The sequence below is a fragment of the Gobio gobio genome (genome assembly GCF_949357685.1).
Source record: "Gobio gobio genome assembly, chromosome: 4".
Classification (NCBI taxonomy): domain Eukaryota; kingdom Metazoa; phylum Chordata; class Actinopteri; order Cypriniformes; family Gobionidae; genus Gobio; species Gobio gobio.
Genome location: NC_137100.1, coordinates 42,378,995 through 42,404,251, shown reverse-complemented (window position 1 = coordinate 42,404,251; position 25,257 = coordinate 42,378,995). Strand labels below are relative to the sequence as shown.

General features: G+C 38.0%; 1 protein-coding gene across 2 annotated transcripts in view; it reads right to left on the bottom strand.

The window, feature by feature from the left end:
- Positions 1 to 424: 424 nt before the first annotated feature.
- Positions 425 to 25,257, bottom strand: part of spns2 (SPNS lysolipid transporter 2, sphingosine-1-phosphate) — an 87,403-nt gene continuing 62,570 nt past the window's right edge. Inside the window, exons 6-13 of one of the 2 annotated variants that reach the window (XM_079816209.1) lie at positions 23,599 to 23,741; positions 22,535 to 22,687; positions 22,255 to 22,444; positions 19,113 to 19,178; positions 18,498 to 18,596; positions 8,260 to 8,423; positions 5,106 to 5,142; positions 425 to 3,318 (exon numbers count right to left, since the gene is read on the bottom strand). In XM_079816209.1, the coding sequence (XP_079672335.1) occupies positions 3,307 to 3,318; positions 5,106 to 5,142; positions 8,260 to 8,423; positions 18,498 to 18,596; positions 19,113 to 19,178; positions 22,255 to 22,444; positions 22,535 to 22,687; positions 23,599 to 23,741 (864 nt within the window). In that variant the 3' untranslated portion in view covers positions 425 to 3,306. Of the gene's footprint in view, positions 3,319 to 5,105; positions 5,143 to 8,259; positions 8,424 to 10,247; positions 10,617 to 17,228; positions 18,597 to 19,112; positions 19,179 to 22,254; positions 22,445 to 22,534; positions 22,688 to 23,598; positions 23,742 to 25,257 lie in introns of those variants that run through there. The other variant, XR_013816435.1, reaches the window with a different exon arrangement.

Genomic DNA, 25,257 nt, shown 5'->3' with positions numbered 1-25,257 from the left:
ATGTGTGAAAGGGTTAATATAATGTATAACGTAATTTATCTGTTTGATGGCAAAGCTGAATCTTCAGCCTCATTACTCCAGTCTTCAGTGTCACACGATCTTTCTGAAATCATTCTAATATGCTGATTTGCTGCTCAAGAAATATTTCTTATTATTATCAACGTTGAAACGGTTGTGCTGTATTTTTACGAAAAACCATGATACATTTTTGTACAGAATGCTTAATCATTTTTTGATTAATTGATTTTAAGTAAAAATAAAAGAAAGCATTTAATTTCAATACAAATGTCTTTACTTTCTCTTTTTGATCAATTCAATGCATTCTTGCTGAATAAAAGTTTTAATTTCTTTCCAAAAAAACAAAATCATTCATGTCATTCAAATGATATCAAGTCACTTAACAACAACAACAACAACATATCGCTCTGTTTTGATTAAATAAGTTTATTTTGATCAGTTACATATAAGGTGTATATCCCTGTGGGAGCATCACAGTAAACGTCCTAGATACTTTTCTTCTTTATAATCACACTTGCTCTAAAAAATAAAATCACCTTTTAATTTCTGCTTGACATCAGAAATAGGTTACATTTTACAGAATTCTTGTATGACAAGAAAATGTGCAATCTGAAATACTCAATTCTCACGATTCAGCAATTAAAATGATCTCATAAAACTGCTCATTAGCATCGGGTTTTGTTGGTAAAATGAACGTGGTCTTACAAATATTAAGCCATCCGATCTAGATCATCGTGAGCGCAGCCTTTCAACAAACAAATAAACAAAAGTCATATAATCAGCATGTAAAATAACTTTAAAAAGCTAGTAGCCAGGCAGTGAATGGGTAATAATCCCTCAAAGCTAGCACTTGCAAAATGCCAGTGTAGAACTATTGGATTAGACAGTAAGAGAAACCCCCCTGATCAGCACATTATTCACACACCCAGTTGCTTGTGCAAAATAAATCAATTATCAGTTCATTGGTCTAACAAACATGTTGGTACACGATACATGTACTTTTGTATAAGTGTAAATCATGCTGTGTGTTTGTGTGAACCAGTAAAATAATTGGCTCCTGTGAAAACACAGTTCTCTGAGATGAACAACTGAGAGATTCTTCAAATGGCGATGAGGAGGCATTTTCAAAGAAAAATAAACAAAAACGAAACTGTACACAATATCTATGACATTATTTTCCCCTTATACCATCTTCTCAACAAGGGTAACAAATAAACAAAACAAAAACATAATAATAAATACATTGCATTAAAGCAGTTTACAATATATTAAAATTGCTGCATAATAGTTTATCTTTATAGTGTTTATATATATATATATAAAACTCATATTTTTAAAAAGAAAGAAAATGACATCTGTAAAAGAATAATAACAATAATAATACAAAAGTTTCATTAAGATAAATTTGCATGTGTAAACACATTGGATTGGACAGAATCACATTCAAAGGCTTTTCACCTGGCATGATGAAAGCTAAGAGGATATGACTGGCAAACAGGGACGGTAATTTCACATGACGTGTTAAGTCAGACCTTCAAAACACAGATTAGCTTTTTCCCTCAATTCAATCTAGAGGCAAGGTGCTTTTTTCAAGATTGGAAAAAGCATCCGCTTCTCTTTGAGAACAGATTTACATTTGAACGGCCTCAGACGCAGACAGATTTGGTAACACCAGGTTCCAGAAAAGTGACAGTGGTGTGTGTGTGTGTGTGTGTGTGTGTGTGTGTGCGCTGAGAAAATCTTGCTAAATATGAGAATATACAAATTATTGCCACTGTCAAAGCTTTCATGTTCGTTAATGATGAAATCTTTTAAATTGCATATATTACAAACTATATTCTGAAGCAAAACCCCACAGGCCAATAACAGCGAAAACTGATCCACTTTCTCCAATTGTACGTCTTCATATCCAAGAGCACTCAAAAGTAACGTGCTTCTCTTAGTGTATGCAACATATTCAAAGATCTGATTTCTGCTAAAGGAAACTTCCACAAAATTCACAGAATCCACACACACACGCACAAAAAAATAAAAAAAAAACAATCCAGACTTAGCTTAACCTCAGAGTTAGATTTCTCCCTTTTTGAAAATGGATGGATTGCAATGTAGGTAATTAACTTGGCTGCGATACACTATCATCCTTTCTCTCTCTTCTTTTCCAGTAAAGGGATATGTAAAACCAAATGAGCAAGGTAAGCCAACATACAAAGACTTTCATTCTTATAGACTGAGCTTGAGAATCTTATCCGCAGTTAAAATGAAGGTTTGCCTGTCTGGGTGGGTAACCCGGCACTGCGGACGGAATTCCGCACTGAAAATCACTAGATAAGTGACGATAACCTTGGCTTTGTTCAACATTTTTGAACATTTCTGATCTCCTCTTGGGTATACAATGCGATTTATCCTGGCTGACTGTCCAGTAAAGTTCAGTATGAAAGCATTTACATGTTGTTTCTTCATTATAAAAAGATAATATTTACAATCCAGTGTCCCTTTCAGCTATAGTTTATGAAGTCCCTCCGGTTTCATTTGTAAAAACACACAGTCAGAGTAAGAAGAGAAAAGATAAGGATCGATTTCAAAGGTGTCATGCGTGGCTGCATGATGTCACTGGCACTGCATTAAAATGGTAAGTGCTACGAAAAAGAACGGAAAATACATTTAATAATAAGCAAAGAAAATAATCTTTATCAAATAAAAGTGACCGGGGACCAGACCTGTGCCTCTGCCAGATTTCTTAAGGCAGGACTCACCGCGTAGTTTTTATTGGGTAGTTGATGGGATGTGAGGATTCCTTCAGTTCGGTATTTATTGATTTTTGGGTGGGATTTTGGCGTATTGGTGAGCCCCTGTTGGCATTGAGCATCATTGGTGCTGGTCCCCATTAGGAATGTGATGCTATGGCACTTGGTGCAGATCGACAGGCAGCGTGACAGGACGGGAGCATGTGTCCGTGCTGTGTTCAGTAGTATGGCACTGAGCGCGCTGGGCACCCTCTTCTAAACACCCACCGGAGCCCACATGGCTCTTTTATATACATCATTAATAGCTGCACACCAGCTGCTGATTGGCTGACAGGTTTCCTGGGGCAAGCAAGGTGCGACTCAAATTCAGAATGGCCTTCACAGAATGGAACGAAAAAGCAGAGAAGACGATGATAGCGGTGATCTGAGAGTATGCGGAGTGTGCGTATAGCGAGTTAGCTGCAAGTTTTATTCCTTCTGTTTTTTTTCCCCTCCACCAGCCCATATTTTCATTCCACTTTTTCTTCATTGCAGCAGCCCCTTCTCATTTGGTAACCTGAGGGAATGGAAAAATACAAAGAGGTGTCAGTGTCAGTGTCAGTCTCTGGCTGTTTGTAGTTGTTGAATAAAATTTGGAGCAATAACATGCAAGTCTCTGGCTTCCCCACAGGACCTTTCATTTTAATTATTATAACCCAGCACCCAATGAGCCATCTGTCTGGTGCTACTGGTGAGGTAAACCAACCCCCATCCCCCCCACACACACTACAACCAGAGCTTCTTCCCAGCTCTGCAAGCTTCCCACAGCTGCCCCCACTGACATCACAATATGTGTCTGTCACAAACTTGACAATTCTTTTATTTACTCTCAATTTATTATGGTAGCGTGAGGAAATGCAGAGAACAACAGAACTCTGAGATTATATTTGGCTGATGCAATACTAGGGTATTATGCTCAGATAATCACATCAGTGATGTTTACAGAGCATCCAGGGTCTTGTTCGGGATTTGTCTATCATTATGCCACAAATAATCTGGCCTAGAAGCTCCTCTACTATTGAACAAAACATTGTTTTCTTTGTGTGGTAACACACTCTCATACACAGTGAAAATTCAGTAATTATGGACTAATGCTGGATTTGGTCTTTTAAACCAGGGGTTTTCAAGACCAAGGCTATTTTTAAAATACATTAAAATAAAATAAAAAATAGCTAGTTTAAATAATATATCACAATATTACAGTTTTTACTGTATTCTTCATCAAAATATTTAATCTTGGTAAGCATGAAAAACCTTTGAACAGTATTGTACACAACTTCTCTTATGTGCATCTCTCATGTGCTCTCTCTACTATCTTCTCATTGCATTGGTTTAGGGCCATTCCTGTCTGAAATCTTCTGCCTTCATCAAGGCTAATGTTACAATAGTGATTTTTCCCATAGTCTCACTGTCGCATCACTGTAATTCCTTTTCTGACGGTGTTCGTCTGTTATGTAACTTACGGTTTCCTCTCCACTTTGTGCTTTGACCCCTATTGATTAGAGAACTTTTCCTATTTATACAAGTGACTGAGGCAAAATGTCTTGCCATCACATGCAAATTTATGTGCCTCTGAAAGGCTAACCCTCAAGGCTATGGTTTGCGCTTCGTCCAGCCAGAGATATCTCATTGATTTCCTGTTAAACTGCAGCCAGTTTAGGCTGTTAACCTAATAAAGAGCGGTAGTTTTGCTAATTAGAAAGTAGATGGTACAGTAGAACAATAGGACAGCTAACTTGGGAAAGCCTGTCTGCAGAACAAAAATACATGACCACATTTAACGGTCACAATCCGCCCTCTCAATTGAATATTTGGGGGACTGGTTATTTTTAGTGTGTTGCTCCCACACACATTGTCCTCCGCCTAAAAAACTGGCATCCAGAGAAACCTTTTTTCCCGATGTTGTTAGATGTTGTTTTCTTTTCTCTTTCTTTTGATGTTTTCTTTTAGGGCATACCAAGTCATGGTAATTATACAAACAGGCTCATAACAGTGAGTGTGAGAGGCTGATAAGAGAAAGAGGGGAAGGGGGCAGGAACAGAGGCTTGAAGAGGAGCCAGATTTGAGATTATTAACTGATGAAATAACCTGGTCACCCATTTTATTCTATTCATAATTCACTGATTTTATGATTCTCTACTACGTTAATATGTGAAACAAAGTTGGTATTTCTCCTTACAGTCCTGAATGCTTTCTGATAAATAAGCTTGAACCATTGTATTCTGTATTTAAAAAGGTCAACAGGATAAGAGTTGTGTAACCTGGAGGCCTTTGTTGGAGACTTGCAGGAATTTGAAGTCTTACCTTAACTGTGGAAGGCGGTCGGGAAAGCTGGTCTACTCTGGAAAATTAAAGAAAAAAGAAACAGAATAATGAGGGAGGAAAATATTGTGTAGACATTTGTGCAATGCTTTTCATAAGTGTGCACTCACATGAGCAGGATCTCTTAATGCAGAGGTTTTTAAACTGGGCTGTCCTTAAAGGGTTAGTTCACCCAAAAATGTAAATTCTGTCATCATTTACTCACCCTCATGTCGTTGCAAACCTGTAAGACTTTTGTTCATCTTTTGAACACAATGAAGATATTTTAATGAAATCTGAGAGATTTCTGTTCCTTCATTGACAGTGTACGCAACTACCACTTTGACACTTCAAAAAGTTCATAAAGAGGTCATAAAATGAATCCATATTAATCGAGAGCTTTAGTCTGAAGACACATGAATGCTTTATATGATGAACAGATTGAATTTAGACTTTCATTAACATATAAACATTCATCAACACACACATCAGATATGGTAAACAGAAGCATGCTTGCTTGACGTGTGAGAACCAATGAGGTTCATTCTTCAGGAAATTTGGACTAAACCGCTCAATTCAACTTTTTGAAGCATCACAGTGGTGGTTGCGTAGACTGTCAACGGAGGGACAGAAATCTCAGATTTCATTAAAAATATCTTCATTTGTGTTCCGAAGATAAAAGTATTGAGTGTAAGTAACGATGACAATTATTTCATTTTTGGGTGAACTAACTCTTCAATGTATTTTGTAGGGTTGTCAAAGTTAACATACATTTTATGAATTTTATCAATTTATTATGAATTAATATAACTGCCATTTTGTTAAACAGAAGTATAATATATCATACCAAAATATCATATTTTGGGGTCCTAAAACTCAAGCTTTAATTTACAAAGCAAATTCACAGCAACATTAATGAAACCTGAAGTGATGAAAGTTAGTTAAGTTTGAGATTCTTGATGCAAGAAACACTAATTCTGAGAAGTAATTATTATCTCAGCTTCTTGACTTTCTTCTTGGCTCTATTATAAGATAACCTAATCTACTCAATGAGGACACTTCATGGCAGTGTGATTGTCTTCCCTACAGACTGCTTGTGCTTTAACACACAGTTCAGGGATGCTTATATATTCAGTACGTCCCCATGGACACAATGCCAAGTGATTCCAGGCAGAAAAGGATATGACACAATTGCATGTGTGTGTGTATTTTCCCCGCACTATAAATGGCTCCCTCTAGGCCCAAAACAGCTAACAACCTAGAAATAAAGTACTCTTCAAGCTCAATATATATTCCTCCGCTCCAGTGAATGCCTTTCATTTTGCATGTTGCGTCTATAAATAGAGGAAGACAAACGAACACGCTACATTCACGTAACAAGATATTTGTGAATAAAGAACTACTGGGCCTGAAGCAGCACAGTTACAATGCTATTTTTAGACTCGATTAAACCTCGTGATGATGCAATGCTTATGAAAAACTGTGAGAAGGGTGTTATGCAAGAGTATTGGTTGGAAAGATTTAATGTATAAATGCACAGGCTCATGACGGCTGGATATAAGCTTATAGTTTATCCACAAACATAACTGCTTTAATCTGTAGCTGCTGCTTTTGGCATGCATGATATTGCAGATCATTACATGGCATATATAGCTGCAATTCAGTGCCTATTTTAAACCATGTTGGCTACATAGAGCCAATGGTGTGGTAAAAGTCCTGTATAATCTACAACCAACTGTGGGAGTCAACTGCTTTCAATGTCTTTAAGGATACACCTTCACTTGTTATATTGTTAAACTTAAAAGTGAAGTATTTTTGTCACATTTATTTTAAACTCAAAAGTGAAGTTTTATTTTCATATTCTAAATTTAAATGTAAAGTGTTTTTGTCATTTCTTTTACATCTGAAGTGACGTTTGGTTTAAGCAGGGCTATCTGTTTGTCTGACCAATAGTAGAAGTGGGAAGGGTTCAGGGAAACCTACTTGAAAAAGTCAGTTATATATTATTCTGTTTGACTCCAACAACTTTTTTAGTGAGATTTATTCATTGCTAAGATTGATTTATTCAAGACATGTATCTGTGGTTTCAAGTATACTATTTGTATTATATTCCACTACTTATGATATATAGCAGGAAAAAGAACATTAAATAATCTTGTTGAGTAGCTCCTTGAAGAATGACTATAATGATTAATCTGCCTGTTGTAATAAATGGCGAGACAAGAAGAAAAGTCAACCTCCTGGGCCGTCACTAAGACCTATCGTGGGAAGATCTTCCGCAGTAATCCAACATACCACCCTGCCTAAAAATGTCCCCAAGCAGACAGGAAGGAAGTCATTTTTGAGTGGCAACACACACAGGAAATCCACTTGATAAAAGACTGCCGCAAAAAGGAAAGTGAGTCGCAAAGTTTGGGTATCATGTTTGTCTTTACCTTTTAAGGGAATGGGACTCTTTCATACCCAAACCAGCATATGTTTTAGATAAAGGTCTGTTTTAAAATGTCTATGTGTAAATATACATATATAGGGCTTAATACTATAAACATAGTATCTCATAATGGCTTATGTATGACATGTTAAAATTAAATTACATGTCTGGGTAGATTGAATAGCTGAAGACAACACTGAGGTTTATTTGACGTTCAATTCCTCCCACGTCGCCATGACTGTTTTTACTGGACAAAGTCTTGCAAACACTTTCTGTAAATGCTATATTCATTAACTTGCTTAGCTTGTCTCGACCCAATGCTAGTGTACTGAAATAACAGTTAATGATTTGAGGGAAGCACTTGATCTACTACAGGTCATATGTAACGCATGTGATGTGTCATTTCCCCCTTGGCAGACCACTTATGCAGAGTGTCTTTGTTTGAGAATACGTCTAAATCTCTGTCCATCTATTCACCTCGTTCATCCTCACAGATTATCTATCCACCTGAGGCTATTCACCAGGCACATAGAAATGGCCATGGCTACCAAAATCACCATGGTAACCTGATTGTCATTGTCAGTGGAGGAAATGAGAAATGATAGCCCCATTTAGGAATGTAAAGTGAGGACCCTTGAAACGGAATCACCTCGATGACATTAGAACAATGACTAGACTGAATTACTGTTAGCTATCAAGGTTATGAGTAAAGGCTTAGGCACTCACTGTTTCTCCGCTTTGTCACGATCGTCGAGGTAGAAAAGGGCGGTAGCGAGGAAGAACATCCCCCCCAGAACGATGACAAAGGGGCAGAGCATGAGGGCATATCCCAAGCTCAGGAACTTCCATAAAGCTGATGTAGCATAGCTCTGCTGCAGTGAGTCTGATATCTGCAGGAACACATAGAGACACAAAAAAAAGAGAACTCATTAGCAAACAAAGGAAAAGTCTGCTGTTAGCCATCAGCGACATTAATGCAATAATTAACTTCCTAATATTGTCGTCGTGAGCTGTGCTGTGTCAATCAGTTACTGGGTGAACGGTTAATCCTTGTGTTATCTTGTCTTAAGCAATTGGTATCTGTTCAATAGGAAGTCAATACATCTATAAAAAATACAATTACCATTAATTAAACTATTGATTCAGTTAAGGAGGCATTTCGTTTATGTTTCAATTTATCATAATCTGATTAAATGTTATGCTGTTTGCTCCCTCAAGATGTTGGGTGAATTTCAACATGTGGAGAGAGATGGGGGTGAGGGGAATGAAATGTAAATTAAGGCAATACTTGGGTGATCAACTTGGTTGGGGATGGTGATTTCACAAGAGAGAGTTCAGATGTTAATTTCCTTTGTTTTCTCAGAGAGTTGCCATCTCTTACAGTTTTCTCCAGTCTTACAGTCAGAAACTGGTTCTTAATGTTAAAAACCACACAACATATTTCCTATGTAATATTAGCGAGGGATATTGTCACTCTAGTGAGCATTTGATTGTACAAAAATAGTGTGCAGGATGAGTCAGCAATATTTTTGTTCCATTTTCCTGGAAGATCATTTTTAAATGCGTACATCTGCTAAAATTAATTTAGTCAACTTCTATGAGTACACCAGAGTACACTTGCTTATGGACTTAAGACCACAAAACTCATGTTTCTAGTGCTACTCTGATAAAATGAAATGCTTTGTTCAAGCCATTCTAGCATATTATATTATTACAAAATAAAGCAAAATATGTATATTTTGACAAAGACACTGATAGCAGCATTCAATGATGTTTAGCAGGGCTCCTCAGAGTCCATCTAACTCACTTTAGCATGGCTAATCTGTTAGCATCAGCACTAGCGTGCGGGTCTCATGGATAGGGTAAGAATGCTGACAGCCTGACGCTAAAAGGTGTATGAGTGGGTGATGACAGTGAGGTCTCTGTGTGTGTGTGTGTGTGTGTGTGTGTGTGTGTGTGTGTGTGCACCTACTTAACCATATTTTAGAGACAAATTCGTCCCCAGAAGTAAGTTAAATATAACAAAAGCATCTTAATTTATAAAAATAAATATAAAAAAAATGTTATTGTAAAAATGCATAATGTTTTCTGTTATGGTTAGGTTATAACAAGCTGCATATAAAAACAATAGAAGTCTGTGGAATGTCCCCATTTATATAACTAAGTAAACATGTTTGTGTGTGTGTTCAGACCACACTCCTGCATTATGTGTATATCTCAGCTTTTATGATGCCAAACATTAATGTTGAACTATTTCTACTGATAAAAATAGGGCTGAGGTTGAACATCTGTGGTGCGTGTCTAATGAGGTTTTTTTTGCAAAAAAAAGATGGTAGATTGCACTGATAGTCTATTTTTATAGATAATTACACCACCCACTATACCTAAGGGTATAGATTCACAGGTACTATGAATGTTTTTAGTTAGAGTTAAATGAAGCGTTACCAGGTATTTAGGAAATGTTATTCATTCACAGTATTAGTGCACATATTGTTCACTTTTAAGAAAGTGTTGTCTGCCTGCCACATGTTCTTAAGTCTCTTTCCAGTAGTCTTCAGTAAGCTATTGAATGCCCCTTCTCACACAACAGCACTCTTAGTATAATGTCTGGAAAAACTATAGTGTCACTTCCCAGTGTCAAAGTTCCTGTGGTTTTTCTCTGAAAACTGTTCTTCTTTTTATAATTCAGAGCTGGCAGGGTTTTTTTTTTTTTTAGGACAGAAGTACGTCACAGCCACCATCACACTAACATGCCAGACCTCCGGAGTGAAATTATCAAGTAACTGTTGATGCATGACTCGGTCCTACATTGCTGGATTTGACAGGCCAGAATGCCCACACGCTTCTTCTGAAGATGTACCCTCTATCTTAGAGGTAACTGAGAAGATCATTGTATTCCCAGAGAGCAACTGAGTCATGTGAACTAAGCATACATAAAACGTCACAAAACATGTGGCTGCATTATTACCACACTGCCAGCTGTCTGTCCGCAGGTAGGGTGTTTTTACAGAGCAGAGGGAATGTGGTGGGCTGCTAACACTGTGACTTAAGTGAACAACAGCAAGATCATGGACTTAATTCCCCTATAATTAGGGGCCAAGCACCGAAGGTGCGAAGGCACCTATTGAAACCGTTCCCGTTCTTATTATTAGGGGCCAAGCACCGAAGGTGCGAAGGCACCTATTGAAACCGTTCCCGTTCTTATTATTATTATTCATCTTCTTCTTCTTCTTCCGCCACGAAGTCTATGGCAGCCCATAGAACCGTATGGTAAAAAGTTGTGAAATTTGGCACACTAATAGAGGACAGTCTGAAATGTCACCGTAGCAAATTTGGAGTCTCAAACTCAATCCCTCTAGCGCCACCATCAGTCCAAAATTTGACTCATGTTTATGCTAATAACTTTTGAACCATACGGGCTAGAAACAAAAATCTTGTTTCCTCTGATTCCTTGGCTCAAGACGATTCCATTGCACCCTATGACGTCATTTTCCGTCATAAAAATTTTCCCGCCATTTTGAATTTTCCGAAAAACCTACTTTTACGAACTCGTCCTAGACGGTTCATCCGATTTGCACGAAAATTGAACCAGATCATCTTCAGACCATGATGACAAAAAATCTTGCAAATCAAGTTGATTCGTCAAATCATTTGCGATAAACGCGCAAACAAATTTTACGTAGCGGTTGCAAAAACACTCTTAAGGCAATATCTCCGCAACGCTTTATCGTATTCAAACCAAACTTGGTACATGTCATCACAAGCATGACTTGAGGCAACATACAGCGTTTCGGCGCAGCGCCACCTACTGGTCCGGAGATACGAAAAAATGCAATTTTTGCTTATAACTTCTGAACTGTTTGTCCAAAAATTATAAAAGTGGTCTCGTTACATTCAGGACGGCATGCCGAGTCGTCTGATATTCAATTTTACCATATCGGCCATTTTGGCTGTCGGCCATTTTGAATTTTGTCAAAAAATGCTATATTTTACAAATGCATTAGTGTATTGTTACTAAACTCGGTATGTGACTTCCATGCCATGCCCTGAAGGTACTCAAAAAGTTTTAGGGCAGTGCCACCTAGTGGTCAAAAGATATAACAAACTTGACAAAAATGCTAATAACTTTTGATTAAATTAGCCTAGTATAATGAAACTGGTCATAATAGAGTCATTGGCTCATGCCGATTCAATTGCACCCTATGATGTCATTTTCGGTTATGATAATTTCCCCGCCATTTTTAATTTTCCAAAAAACCTACTTTTGCGAACTCGTCCTAGACAGTTCATCCGATTTGCACGAAAATTGAACCATATCATCTTCAGACCATGCTGACAAAAAATCTTGCAAATCAAGTTGATTTGTCAAATCGTTTTTGATAAACGCGCACACAAATTTTGCGTAGCGGTTGCAAAAACACTCATAAGCCTATATCTCCACAACGCTTTATCATATTCAAACCAATCTTGGTATATGTCATCACAAGCATGACCTGAGGCAACATGCAGCGTTTCGGCGCAGCGCCACCTACTGGTCCGGAGATACAAAAAATGGCTATTTTTGCTTATAACTTTTGAACTGTTTGTCCAAAAATCATGTCTTCCGCACCATGCTTTGAAGGTACTCAAAAAGTTTTGGGGCAGTGCCACCTTGTGGTCAGAGGTTATAACAAAATTTACAAACATGCTAATAACATTTGATTAAATTAGCCTAGTTTAATGAAACTGGTCATAATACATTTATTGGCTCATGCCGAGAACATAGATACTAATTTTGCCATATTTGGTCAAACATCCTGTCCTCAATGTTCTTATTTGATCAAAATCTACTTTTTCAAACTCATCCTAGACCGTTTGTCCAATTTCCACCAAAATTGAATCGTATCATCTTCAGACTGTGTCAACAAAAAGTTAGGGATTTTGCATCAATAGATGAAACTGTTTTTGTAAACCGCAGCGACAAATTTGAGGCATGATGCCAAAATGACTCTTGAGGCTGTATCTCTGCAATGCTTTGACATATTGGCATCAAACTTTGCATGTGTCATTGTTCCCTTATTCTGACCACACCACATCAATTTCGTAACTGTGCCACCTATTGGTCAAAAGTGATAAACCATTAACTTATATTATCAGTGACTCTGTATATGATATTTCAGCCATTTTGCCTAATCTTCTTAAACTGTATAATTGTTCATTGATGCAGTTGGTCTGACACTGTCAGACTACAATGCATTTTTCAGCCTTTTGCCTAAAATCATCTTAAAACGTGATTAATTGCTCATTGCTCCAGTTGATCTGACACTGCCAGCCATTTTGGCATGTCTTGTCTTCTTCTTTGCGCTTGGCCCCGGTATTGCTGCTTGTTCATCTTCTTCTTCTTCTTCTTCTTCCGCCACGAAGTCTATGGCAGCCCATAGAACCGTATGGTAAAAAGTTGTGAAATTTGGCACACTAATAGAGGACAGTCTGAAATGTCACCGTAGCAAATTTGGAGTCTCAAACTCAATCCCTCTAGCGCCACCATCAGTCCAAAATTTGACTCATGTTTATGCTAATAACTTTTGAACCATACGGGCTAGAAACAAAAATCTTGTTTCCTCTGATTCCTTGGCTCAAGACGATTCCATTGCACCCTATGACGTCATTTTCCGTCATAAAAATTTTCCCGCCATTTTGAATTTTCCGAAAAACCTACTTTTACGAACTCGTCCTAGACGGTTCATCCGATTTGCACGAAAATTGAACCAGATCATCTTCAGACCATGCTGACAAAAAATCTTGCAAATCAAGTTGATTCGTCAAATCATTTGCGATAAACGCGCAAACAAATTTTACGTAGCGGTTGCAAAAACACTCTTAAGGCAATATCTCCGCAACGCTTTATCGTATTCAAACCAAACTTGGTACATGTCATCACAAGCATGACTTGAGGCAACATACAGCGTTTCGGCGCAGCGCCACCTACTGGTCCGGAGATACGAAAAAATGCAATTTTTGCTTATAACTTCTGAACTGTTTGTCCAAAAATTATAAAAGTGGTCTCGTTACATTCAGGACGGCATGCCGAGTCGTCTGATATTCAATTTTACCATATCGGCCATTTTGGCTGTCGGCCATTTTGAATTTTGTCAAAAAATGCTATATTTTACAAATGCATTAGTGTATTGTTACTAAACTCGGTATGTGACTTCCATGCCATGCCCTGAAGGTACTCAAAAAGTTTTAGGGCAGTGCCACCTTGTGGTCAAAAGATATAACAAACTTGACAAAAATGCTAATAACTTTTGATTAAATTAGCCTAGTATATTGAAACTGGTCATAATAGAGTCATTGGCTCATCCCGATTCAATTGCACCCTATGATGTCATTTTCAATCATGATAATTTCCCCTCCATTTTTAATTTTCCAAAAAACCTACTTTTGCGAACTTGTCCTAGACGGTTTGTCCGATTTGCACAGAAATTGAACCAGATCATCTTCAGACCATGCTGACAAAAAATCTTGCAAATCAAGTTGATTTGTCAAATCGTTTTTGATAAACGCGCACACAAATTTTGCGTAGCGGTTGCAAAAACACTCATAAGCCTATATCTCCACAACGCTTTATCTTATTCAAACCAATCTTGGTATATGTCATTACAAGCATGACCTGAGGCAACATGCAGCGTTTCGGCGCAGCGCCACCTACTGGTCCGGAGATACAAAAAATGGCTATTTTTGCTTATAACTTTTGAACTGTTTGTCCAAAATTCATGTCTTCCGCACCATGCTTTGAAGGTACTCAAAAAGTTTTGGGGCAGTGCCACCTTGTGGTCAGAGGTTATAACAAAATTTACAAACATGCTAATAACTTTTGATTAAATTAGCCTAGTTTAATGAAACTGGTCATAATACAGTCATTGGCTCATGCCGAGAACAGAGATACTAATTTTTCCATATTTGGTCAAACATCCTGTCCTCAATGTTCTTATTTGATCAAAACCTACTTTTTCAAACTCATCCTAGACCGTTTATCCAATTTCCACCAAAATCTAATCGTATCATCTTCAGACTATGTCAACAAAAAGTTAGGGATTTTGCATCAATAGATGAAACCGTTTTTGTAAACCGCAGCGACGAAGTTGAGCCATTATGCCAAAATTACTCTTGAGGCTGTATCTCTGCAATGCTTTGACATATTGGCATCAAACTTTGCATGTGTCATTGTTCCCTTATTCTGACCACACCACATCAATTTCGTATCTGTGCCACCTATTGGTCAAAAGTGATAAACCATTAACTTACATTATCAGTGACTCAATATATGATATTTCAGCCATTTTGCCTAATCTTCTTAAACTGTATAATTGTTAATTGTTGCAGTTGGTCTGACACTCTCAGACTACAATACATTTTCAGCCTTTTGCTTAAAATCATCTTAAAACGTGATTAATTGCTAATTGCTCCAGTTGATCTGACACTGCCAGCCATTTTGGCATGTCTTGTCTTCTTCTTTGCGCTTGGCCCCGGTATTGCTGCTTGCAGCTATATTTATTATTCATCTTCTTCTTCTTCTTCCGCCACGAAGTCAATGGCAGCCCATAGAACCGTATGGTAAAAAGTTGTGAAATTTGGCACACTAATAGAGGACAGTCTGAAATGTCACCGTAGCAAATTTGGAGTCTCAAACTCAATCCCTCTAGCGCCACCATCAGTCCAAAATTTTACTCATGTTTATGCTAATAACTTTTGAACCATAAGGGCTAGAAACAAAATTCTTTTTTCCTCTGATTCCTTGGCTCAAGACGATTCTATTGCACCCTATGACGTCATTTTCCGTCATAAAAATTTTCCCGCCATTTTGAATTTTCCGAAAAACCTACTTTTACGAACTCGTCCTAGACGGTTCATCCGATTTGCACGAAAATTGAACCAGATCATCTTCAGACCATGCTGACAAAAAATCTTGCAAATCAAGTTGATTCGTCAAATCATTTGCGATAAACGCGCAAACAAATTTTACGTAGTGGTTGCAAAAACACTCTTAAGGCAATATCTCCGCAACGCTTTATCGTATTCAAACCAAACTTGGTACATGTCATCACAAGCATGACTTGAGGCAACATACAGCGTTTCGGCGCAGCGCCACCTACTGGTCCGGAGATACGAAAAATTGCTATTTTTGCTTATAACTTCTGAACTGTTTGTCCAAAAATCATAAAAGTGGTCTCGATACATTCAGGACGGCATGCCGAGTCGTCTGATATTCAATTTTACCATATCGGCCATTTTGGCTGTCGGCCATTTTGAATTTTGTCAAAAAATGCTATATTTTACAAATGCATTAGTATATTGTTACTAAACTCGGTATGTGACTTCCTTGCTATGCCCTGAAGGTACTCAAAAAGTTTTAGGGCAGTGCCACCTTGTGGTCAAAAGATATAACAAACTTGACAAAAATGCTAATAACTTTTGATTAAATTAGCCTAGTATATTGAAACTGGTCATAATAGAGTCATTGGCTCATGCCGATTTAATTGCAACCTATGATGTCATTTTTGGTCATGATAATTTCCCCGCCATTTTTAATTTTCCAAAAAACCTACTTTTACGAACTCGTCCTAGACGGTTTGTCCGATTTGCACGAAAATTGAACCAGATCATCTTCAGACCATGCTGACAAAAAATCTTGCAAATCAAGTTGATTTGTCAAATCGTTTTCGATAAACGCGCACACAAAATTTGCGTAGCGGTTGCAAAAACACTCATAAGCCTATATCTCCACAATGCTTTATCGTATTCAAACCAATCTTGGTATATGTCATCACAAGCATGACCTGAAGCAACATGCAGCGTTTCGGCGCAGCGCCACCTACTGGTCCGGAGATACAAAAAATGGCTATTTTTGCTTATAACTTTTGAACTGTTTGTCCAAAAATCATGTCTTCCGCACCATGCTTTGAAGGTACTCAAAACGTTTTGGGGCAGTGCCACCTTGTGGTCAGAGGTTATAACAAAATTTACAAACATGCTAATAACTTTTGATTAAATTAGCCTAGTTTAATGAAACTGGTCATAATACAGTCATTGGCTCATGCCGAGAACAGAGATACTAATTTTTCCATATTTGGTCAAACATCCTGTCCTCAATGTTCTTATTTGATCAAAACCTACTTTTTCAAACTCATCCTAGACCGTTTGTCCAATTTCCACCAAAATCGAATCGTATCATCTTCAGACTGTGTCAACAAAAAGTTATGGATTTTGCATCAATAGATGAAACCATTTTTGTAAACCGCAGTGACGAAGTTGAGCCATTATGCCAAAATGACTCTTGAGGCTGTATCTCTGCAATGCTTTGACATATTGGCATCAAACTTTGCATGTGTCATTGTTCCCTTATTCTGACCACACCACATACATTTCGTAACTGGTCAAAGTATTGGTCAAAAGTGATAAACCATTAACTTACATTATCAGTGACTCAATATATGATATTTCAGCCATTTTGCCTAATCTTGTTAAACTGTATAATTGTTAATTGTTGCAGTTGGTCTGACACTCTCAGACTACAATGCATTTTCAGCCTTTTGCTTAAAATCATCTTAAAACGTGATTAATTGCTCATTGCTCCAGTTGATCTGACACTGCCAGCCATTTTGGCATGTCTTGTCTTCTTCTTTGCGCTTGGCCCCGGTATTGCTGCTTGCAGCTATATTTTACATTTATATTTATTCGTGTAGGAGAAACTTTTACCCAATACAAAGTGAAGTGTTGAAGGGGTCAGTGTTTTTTTTAGAGAATTTATATTTTTATTAAACAATGATGCATTAAATTAAATTGTAATGTTATAAATTATTTCTATTTCAAATAAATTCTGTTCTTTGAACTTTCTATGTCAAGTCATTAAATCAATAATGCGCTAGACATGTGGTTCAAATACCAAATGATGGAGAGATAAAACAAATATTGTATAAACAATACTGCCAGATTAGACACCCTTCTTACTTCCTGCTGTGTGCTTAAGACACACTCTTGCAGAATATTGTATGTGTGAGACAGATAAAGAGCAAACGCATTGCAAATGCACTTTTGTTGTAAGAGGTTGAAAGTGATAATGGAATAAGTGAACAATGGGTCTGAGCCCTGAGCCCTACAGGACAGGGGGCTCTGAACCTGTCAAAAGCACGCACAGGACTTACTGTTTAGATTGGATCAACTCCAGTGACTCCTGTTCGGAATGCAAGGAATGTCTACAGGAGTCGGAAGTCTAGGAACCACAGTGTGCTTTTTCCGGAGTTAAGAAGAATGATGAATTTATGTTGCACTGTGATCAGTTTGCCTTTGTTTTGTTAACATGAACAAGAGTGGAAATCGGAAAATGGAGACGGAGCCACGGTCAGCGTATAAAATCATAGAGCAAAATGTCACACGGCACAAAGCGGCATAGCTTATTGTTGCACACAAGAGTTTAAGAGACCGAAGGGAACACTTGTAGATGAATGTAGCCTTGAATGAGCTGGTGACTGGCATATATACAAACAGGATGTCTCCTGGGGAAAGGTATTACTGGAAAGAAACGCAGATCATGAGGAACGGAAAACCTTCAGAGGGCTTTTGTGTAATTCTGCTATTGTGAACTCAAGAAAAAGAGCCACACATCATGTTGTGTATAGAAAGATGAAGTCAGAAATGTTCAAAGCTAGTGTTAGCTTGTGTACTGTATCTTTCAAAAGAGCTTGAGTGTCAATAAGCTGATTCTTCTTCATGACTTTTGTCGGTTTTGAAATGTATGAAAAGGCTGTAGGCCCGGTGTATTTATGTAAAAATACACTTGCAATCTTTGTTTAGACTTCCTTTAGAGGTTTCAAACCTTCATTAGCCTGGTCAGACCCTCCAAAATCACCCTATAATTCGCACGCGGTCCCTACTTGTAGCAGGAAGCACTGCAGTTCACTACCCTGTGTGTGAGACATTCTTACCAGGCCAATGAGGTACGGGCTCCCAGCATCCCCTAGTAAATGTGAGGTGAAGCCCTGGAAGGCAACAGCAGTGGCTCTTCTGGTCGGTATGACAACATACTGGAGAAAGAAAAGAGGTGACAGGAAAACAGCAGTGAGAATCACTTGAAAACAAAACAGGAAAACGAAAGCACCATGAGTGCTCCCTTAAGCAGACACTGTCAGAGCGCTTTACACTGACCCAGGCTGACTGGAGTTCAGTAAGTATGCAGTAAGACCTTGGCTGACTCAACTTCATGATAGATTTTCTTGCTAAATCTTTCACTCTACCGTACATGCACTCTGTTTACTGCTTCTCTCTCTGAGTTTCTCTAACTCACTTACTTCCTTCGCACAAAAACATCCAAACTGAAAATGTTATTCCGTTTTATTTTCCATGAGTGGCGTTTCCATTAAGTGCAATCAAAGGCAGCAATTTTGTCTTGGGCCCCACCCAGGCTATGCCAAACCTCGTAGTCATGCATCTCACAATTCAAAATAAGAAACTAGCCTGAGAAGATGACCACTTTTGTTACAGTTAAAGGCTTTAAAGTTTCCACTCGAACCAGCAGATAAATACAGGCTTTCAATACGAACCATTAAAATGTCCGCTGTAATGGCCCAGTTCAAAAAGAGCAGCGTCTCTCCGATGAAAATGCAGATCTGAGGAGAAAGAGAGCGAGAGGGAAAAAATAGAAGAAAAAAAGGTCAATTTTAATTCTTTCTTGAATATATACAGTATATATGAGTATATATGTGCTAACACTTTAGTGTAGGGTCCAATTCACACAATTAACTAGTTGCATATTACTAGTATAATGGCTGTTTATTAGTACTTATAAAGCACATATTAATGCCTTATTCTGCATGACCATATTCTAATCTACACCCCTTAATCCTACCCAGTACGTAAACGTAACAACTACCTTACTAACTATTAATAAGCAGTAATTAGGAGTGTATTGAGGCAAAAGTCGTAGTTAATAGTGAGAATTGAACCATAATCTAAAGTGTGACTGTATACACACACACGCACACACACACACAAAGTATATAGAGATAGATATAGACACACACACAGATAGCAGGGCTTACAGTAGGTCAAAGACTAACTTAACCCGGCTCATCTACTAAATCAAAAAACCCCAATAAATGTTGTGGAATATGAAAACCTGTCATTACGCTGTGGTTATGTTACATGCAATTTTTGATTCGAGGGCAACAGAACCATGTTGTGCTCCAAACCGTAAAAAAGAGACAAGCGGTTAGCATTAAACTAGAGTGGAACTCAAAATGTCTGGAGGCTGAAAACGTGTCGCGTTTAACAAGTTATTTCAACAGATTTGTGCAATCCCACGAGAACTGATTTAAGCATTCCCACATAAATTAACTGATATCCCACAGTGTCTGGTCTGGATTTTCAAGGTGCATATGGCAGACTGAGACACAAGCATTGAATATCTCCACTAATCTTAGTGACTTGGCAGAAAGTAGATGGTCTCTCCACAACTCTGAGGCTAGAATACGACTGACGGCAGCTGCTGGGGTCAAACCAGACGGGATTGTGAGGAGAACTGTAGGTTGCAAGGGAATTTGATCATTCAAGTGGCTGTTCTGACTTTGACAGGGTCTTATGTTGGGCTCAGAGAGATATGTTGAGCAGGGCTGAAAGAGAGATAACTTCAGGGTGTAAACTGGAGGTAATGGTTTTAGTTTTTGGGTCTAGAACCTTCCATTTATATGCCAGTGTGAGAGAATATCTGAATAGAAGGTGAGGAAATGAAAGCATGAAATTGTGCGTGTGTTTGGACATGTATGAAACTCTGTCCCGAAGTGACTTGAGGCTCAGACAGCGTGACGGACAGACAGGCTAAAACTGTAAAGCCTAGCAGGACTCTGGTTAAGGACTGAACTGTGATCAGCCAACATGCTGACGAGACAGCAGCTGTCCCTGCTGGAACAGACCCTGACAGAGCTTCAGCGTGCTGTCACATTCTCAGACTGCACATCTGTCACTATCAAATTTTCTCACTCCAAATATTTTCCCTCCTTAAAGTTTTGGATTCCTTGTTTTTCGTATGCTCCATTTGGATGTAATTACAGAAGCCTTTTGACAGGTTATTGAAGGGGTGCTCATGTCTTAAGTTGGGATATAGCTGCCACTGTAATGTTACCTGTTTGACAAGATGTCATGAGGGCCTGTGTCTAAATTATGTGTCAGTCATTTCTATAAATACCCTACATTTGAAATATACTGTAAAATCTGGACTGATTGTTGCTCTCGGTAAGATTGACAGAAACACGTTTTCATTTGCACATTTTCCAATTTTCTATAGAGTGATATTCCATTTGAATGTTAAATAACACAAAGTTTTTGTTTCCTAAGAGTTTAGTGAGATAGCTAATTTATTTTTAATGTTTAGGGTTAGGTTAGGTCATGTTTTTTTAAGTCTCCTATGCTCAACAAGGCTGCAATTATTTGATTAAAAACTACAGTAAAACAGTAATGTTGTGAAATATTATCACATTTTAAAATAACTGGTTTCTGTTTTAATATATTTTACAACGTAATGTATTCCTGGGATGTCAAAGCTGAATTTTCAGCAGTCGTTAATCCAGTCTTCAGAGTCACATGATCATTCACAAATCATTCTAATAGGCTGATTTGCTGCTCAAGAAACTTCCTGAACCCAAACCTTTGAATGCCAGTGTACATTTTTTAATTGAACTTTAGTTCATATATTATTCTATAAATTGTTATTCTTGTTCTTGCCATTTATAGATCAAAATCCAGCCCAAAATTGGTACGAGTCCATGACACCCCAGGTCAGACTGTTTGCTTGGACCTTTTCAAAGTCATCACAACTTTAAACAAAGGAACAAGAGGGTGCAGATCCAGGTCAGTTGAGGGTACAGTTAGTGAGTCTTTCATAGTTAAGATAAGGTGGCAAACACTGAATAAGCTTAGAGTTTCTCAAACATAACACCAGAGAGATGGCATTATCACGGTGTACCAGGTTCTTTTGTCCATAGGAAAGACAAACAGTCTCTAAAAATACTTTCTCATCATAAACACTTACGAGATTCCCAGGCCAGTTTGGCCCTTCAGGGAGTGTGCAGCATTTTGTTCTGACCTGATTGTTTTTTGTTGGAAGAACGAATGTGACCTGGTAGAATTTTTTCTTTGTTTTCTAATGCAGCATAACTTTTTCTCTATTAGTGACTCACAAATGCCACAGTCTATTGTTTCACAGCAGTAACTGTGAAAACTGCTCCCTTTTCCTGCTTTACATGCCTGTTAAATAAGTATGCAGTGCCTGTTGCTCTTTTTCTTTTAGTGTTGGGTTTGGACCTAACAACCCTGCCAAGCAACTATGGCTGTTAAATCCACTGAATGCAACAGACTTTATATCGTTTAAAGCCTTATATTGAACTCTGAATAGATGTGACCTTATTTGAGACTTTGACTGAGAGTACTCATTGTAATACAAGGAGAGTCAGAAGGGAGTTGTACTAGATATATTCAGGCCACAGTGTTCCACCACAATTCCAATATTCTAGTCTATTCTAGTATAATCTTATCTGTTGTTTTTCAAGTATACACACATACATATACATATGTGTGTCTGTTTTAATGGACAACAAATCAAAAAGACTAACTTATAACTAACTCTACAAATTTTTTACAGTGTAGACTTTTGAAGTAAAGTGAAACTGATCAAAGTATAGAGCTACTTACATATGCTCCCACAATGCTTTTCTTGGCCACAACAAAGATGAGGCAGATGAAGATAGCAGAGCCCAACATGCTGACTGCACACACCAGTGGGTCGGCACGTTCCGTCTTCTGACGGCAGAGCCTTGTGGTCACAGCGCCGATCACCACTCCCAACAGTCCCGTCACGCAGGTGATGGCTCCAAATATCAAACTGGAGATGAGAAAGAAACATGGTCGTTGTCAAAAGTGTAATGTTTGTGTTTGACCGTTAGGTTTTTAAGTGGAGTGTGTGTGTTCTGACCTGTCTCTGCTGCTGCAGGGTTGATAGGTGCAGCTCACTGCTGTCTTCTGCACCACCTGAGCTCTGACTAGGTACTGCGGGATCCAGATCCCAAATGCCCCCGTGGCAAATGACACTGCGGCCGATGCCAGAGATGAAAATACATAACTACGGCTAGGGAGCAGAAAGAAAATGAATGAATATGTATAATTCGTGAGTTTTCCTTGTGACAATTTTTTTTTGCATTTCCTGTTTTTGTGTTATTTTTGCTCTTTATGTCTCTCTGACGTAATGTATTCTGTATGGTCGCTGTGATTTTGCCAAGGAAGACATCTATTGTTGATCCTGGAACAACATTCCTGTCTAAAAACATAGTCCAAAACATATCCTTACCCCTAAACTTAACCATACTCATAATTTCTTCCTAAAATCAGAGGGAAATGATAGGTGAATAAGAATGGAGTAGAAGCCCCTAACCTTGCTGTAAGCCTAAACTTGACATGAACTATCCCTCAAATTTGATTGGTTGATTGAAATGTTGTTCCAGGATCAACAATGATGTTGATCCAGAAACATGTTCTACTTGGTGAAATTATTTTAACCAATGTGAAATGGGTAGTTGACATATAATGTGCCCATTGCCTACATCCATTTGTTGTCACAACAACAAAGATGGTTGGTCTAGTGGTGGAAAAATACAATATGCGTATATAATATTTACACAATTAGATAATGTCATATTAGATATTGTGTATTTTTTTTTCATAAATGGAAAAGTGTTTAAAAATACAATCAATTAAAATGATAGAATATAATTATAATTTAGTTAAGTATAGTTTGTCTCGCCACAGTATAAGCAGAACCTACTTGAACTACTTGGCAATTGAAATTCTATGCCAGCTACTCCAATAAACTGTCACCATGTTCAAGTGAAGGCAGGACTGTAAAAATAGACACTGATGGCCCCAATTTCTGACTCAGTAGTTGATTAAGTGATTGCATCTGGTACGCCCCAATCCTTGACATTTGGTTCATTTAAATCTTGAGTGATGGGTAGGGAAAAAAAGAATAAACAAGTGGCATACTTTTTGGCAAGAGCTTTCATGTCACAGAGCCAGGAAGTGCGTGTCTTTATACGTCCAGCGAGTTGGTCAGCACTCCCTCTCTTCGGCTCAGGGACAAAGATGAGGATGAGGAACCCAGCAATCAACCCCAACATTGGAGAAACCTTGAGACAGAAGGAAAAAAGACCATATTGCAGAGTTTTGTATTACTTATTAATGCCTTGTTTACAGGAACAATATCTAAACATACTTAAAACAAAAGAAGTACTTGAGAAGCAAATGACTTGAGAATTGATGACATTTTCAGTTAATATATCTTGAACCAGACATAAGTCTTCTTACACAATTTGTAGAAGAAAAAACATTTCAGTGCAGTGCTCTTTGCTTTAACTAGACTAAACAGTTTTGCTTGTATTAGTCTGTACCGTCGGTTAAACAAATCTTGTGGGCTGAACAATAAGAAACTGTCTCGCATCCTGTTTGGTCTAGCAAGTTATTCGTTGAGTCCATAATGTTGTGTTATGTATTTTGTGATTAGCTTACGGTTTTGTATGTTACAGAGGAGTTTTATTTATATTTACATAAGGGTGTGTAGTGCTGGCAGGGTACTAGACTGCAGTGTGAAGTGGACTCCATTAGGTGATTTTTTTTCTTTACTCCATCCTCTCGTTTTCTTTCTCAGTTTTCTCTCTTGTGTGGGAGCAGCTGCAGTCCACCAGGCCATGAGCTATTATCTCTTTTATCATCCTTCCTGATGGCTACAGCACAGCAGTGTGTGTATGTGTGTGTGTGTGTGTGTGTGCATGTCTTTGTTGGTTCGCTCGCCCACATGGAAGCAGCGTAAGCGCCTCCGTCGCTTGTGAAAGCCAAAGCAATTCTGTCTGTCAGACGCAATCCTCCTGGAGATCATTTATAGTACATTAAAGCAAAGCTCTGCTCAAAATTGTGTCTTATGGCAGTATATGTGTTCTTGTAAAGATTTAGTCACCTGCACTACAAAAAAAGTTCCTAATCAGTACTTTAGTCTTATTTTGTGGTAAAAAAAATAAGATGAATTAAGTTAAAACAAGATTCATTTGTATAAGCAAAATCTCTCTAATCTATCTCAAGAATTATACACTACTGTTCAAAAGTTTGTAGTCTTTAAGATTTTAAATTCGTACAAAAAAACGAAATTCTTTCAAATAAATGCTGTACTTTCTGTTTATTAAATAATCTGTTTTCAACATTATATACTACATAACTTAATTCAAGATACATTTTCTAAATACAAGTTTGAGAATATATTGGAGAATAATTACACACATACACATGTATAGTTTTTTTGTAGTGTTCAGCATTATAAATCTTTATAAAGAACTGCATGAGAGTGAAACGGATCACTGCGTCCCATTGACATGCTGTTGTTTCCTGCACTATACTGTGATTCGGTGGACTGAATGTGTCTCTGTGTGCACTGCAGTGCTTTTGATACAGAGCTGCAGTGTCTCGCTAAAGCCTGGATTTGGGCTTGTTATCCCTCCGTAACTAGAAAAACCAGCAGCCGTAAAAGAGGTCTTTGCAGTGGACCTATTTTCTAACAGTCACACTGTGGAGATCCCTCCCTGCCTCTCTGGTTTAGTTTCATATCAAAGCCTGTGTTGATCAGTCATCTTGAACTCTGTCTCGCAGTCTGTCTCG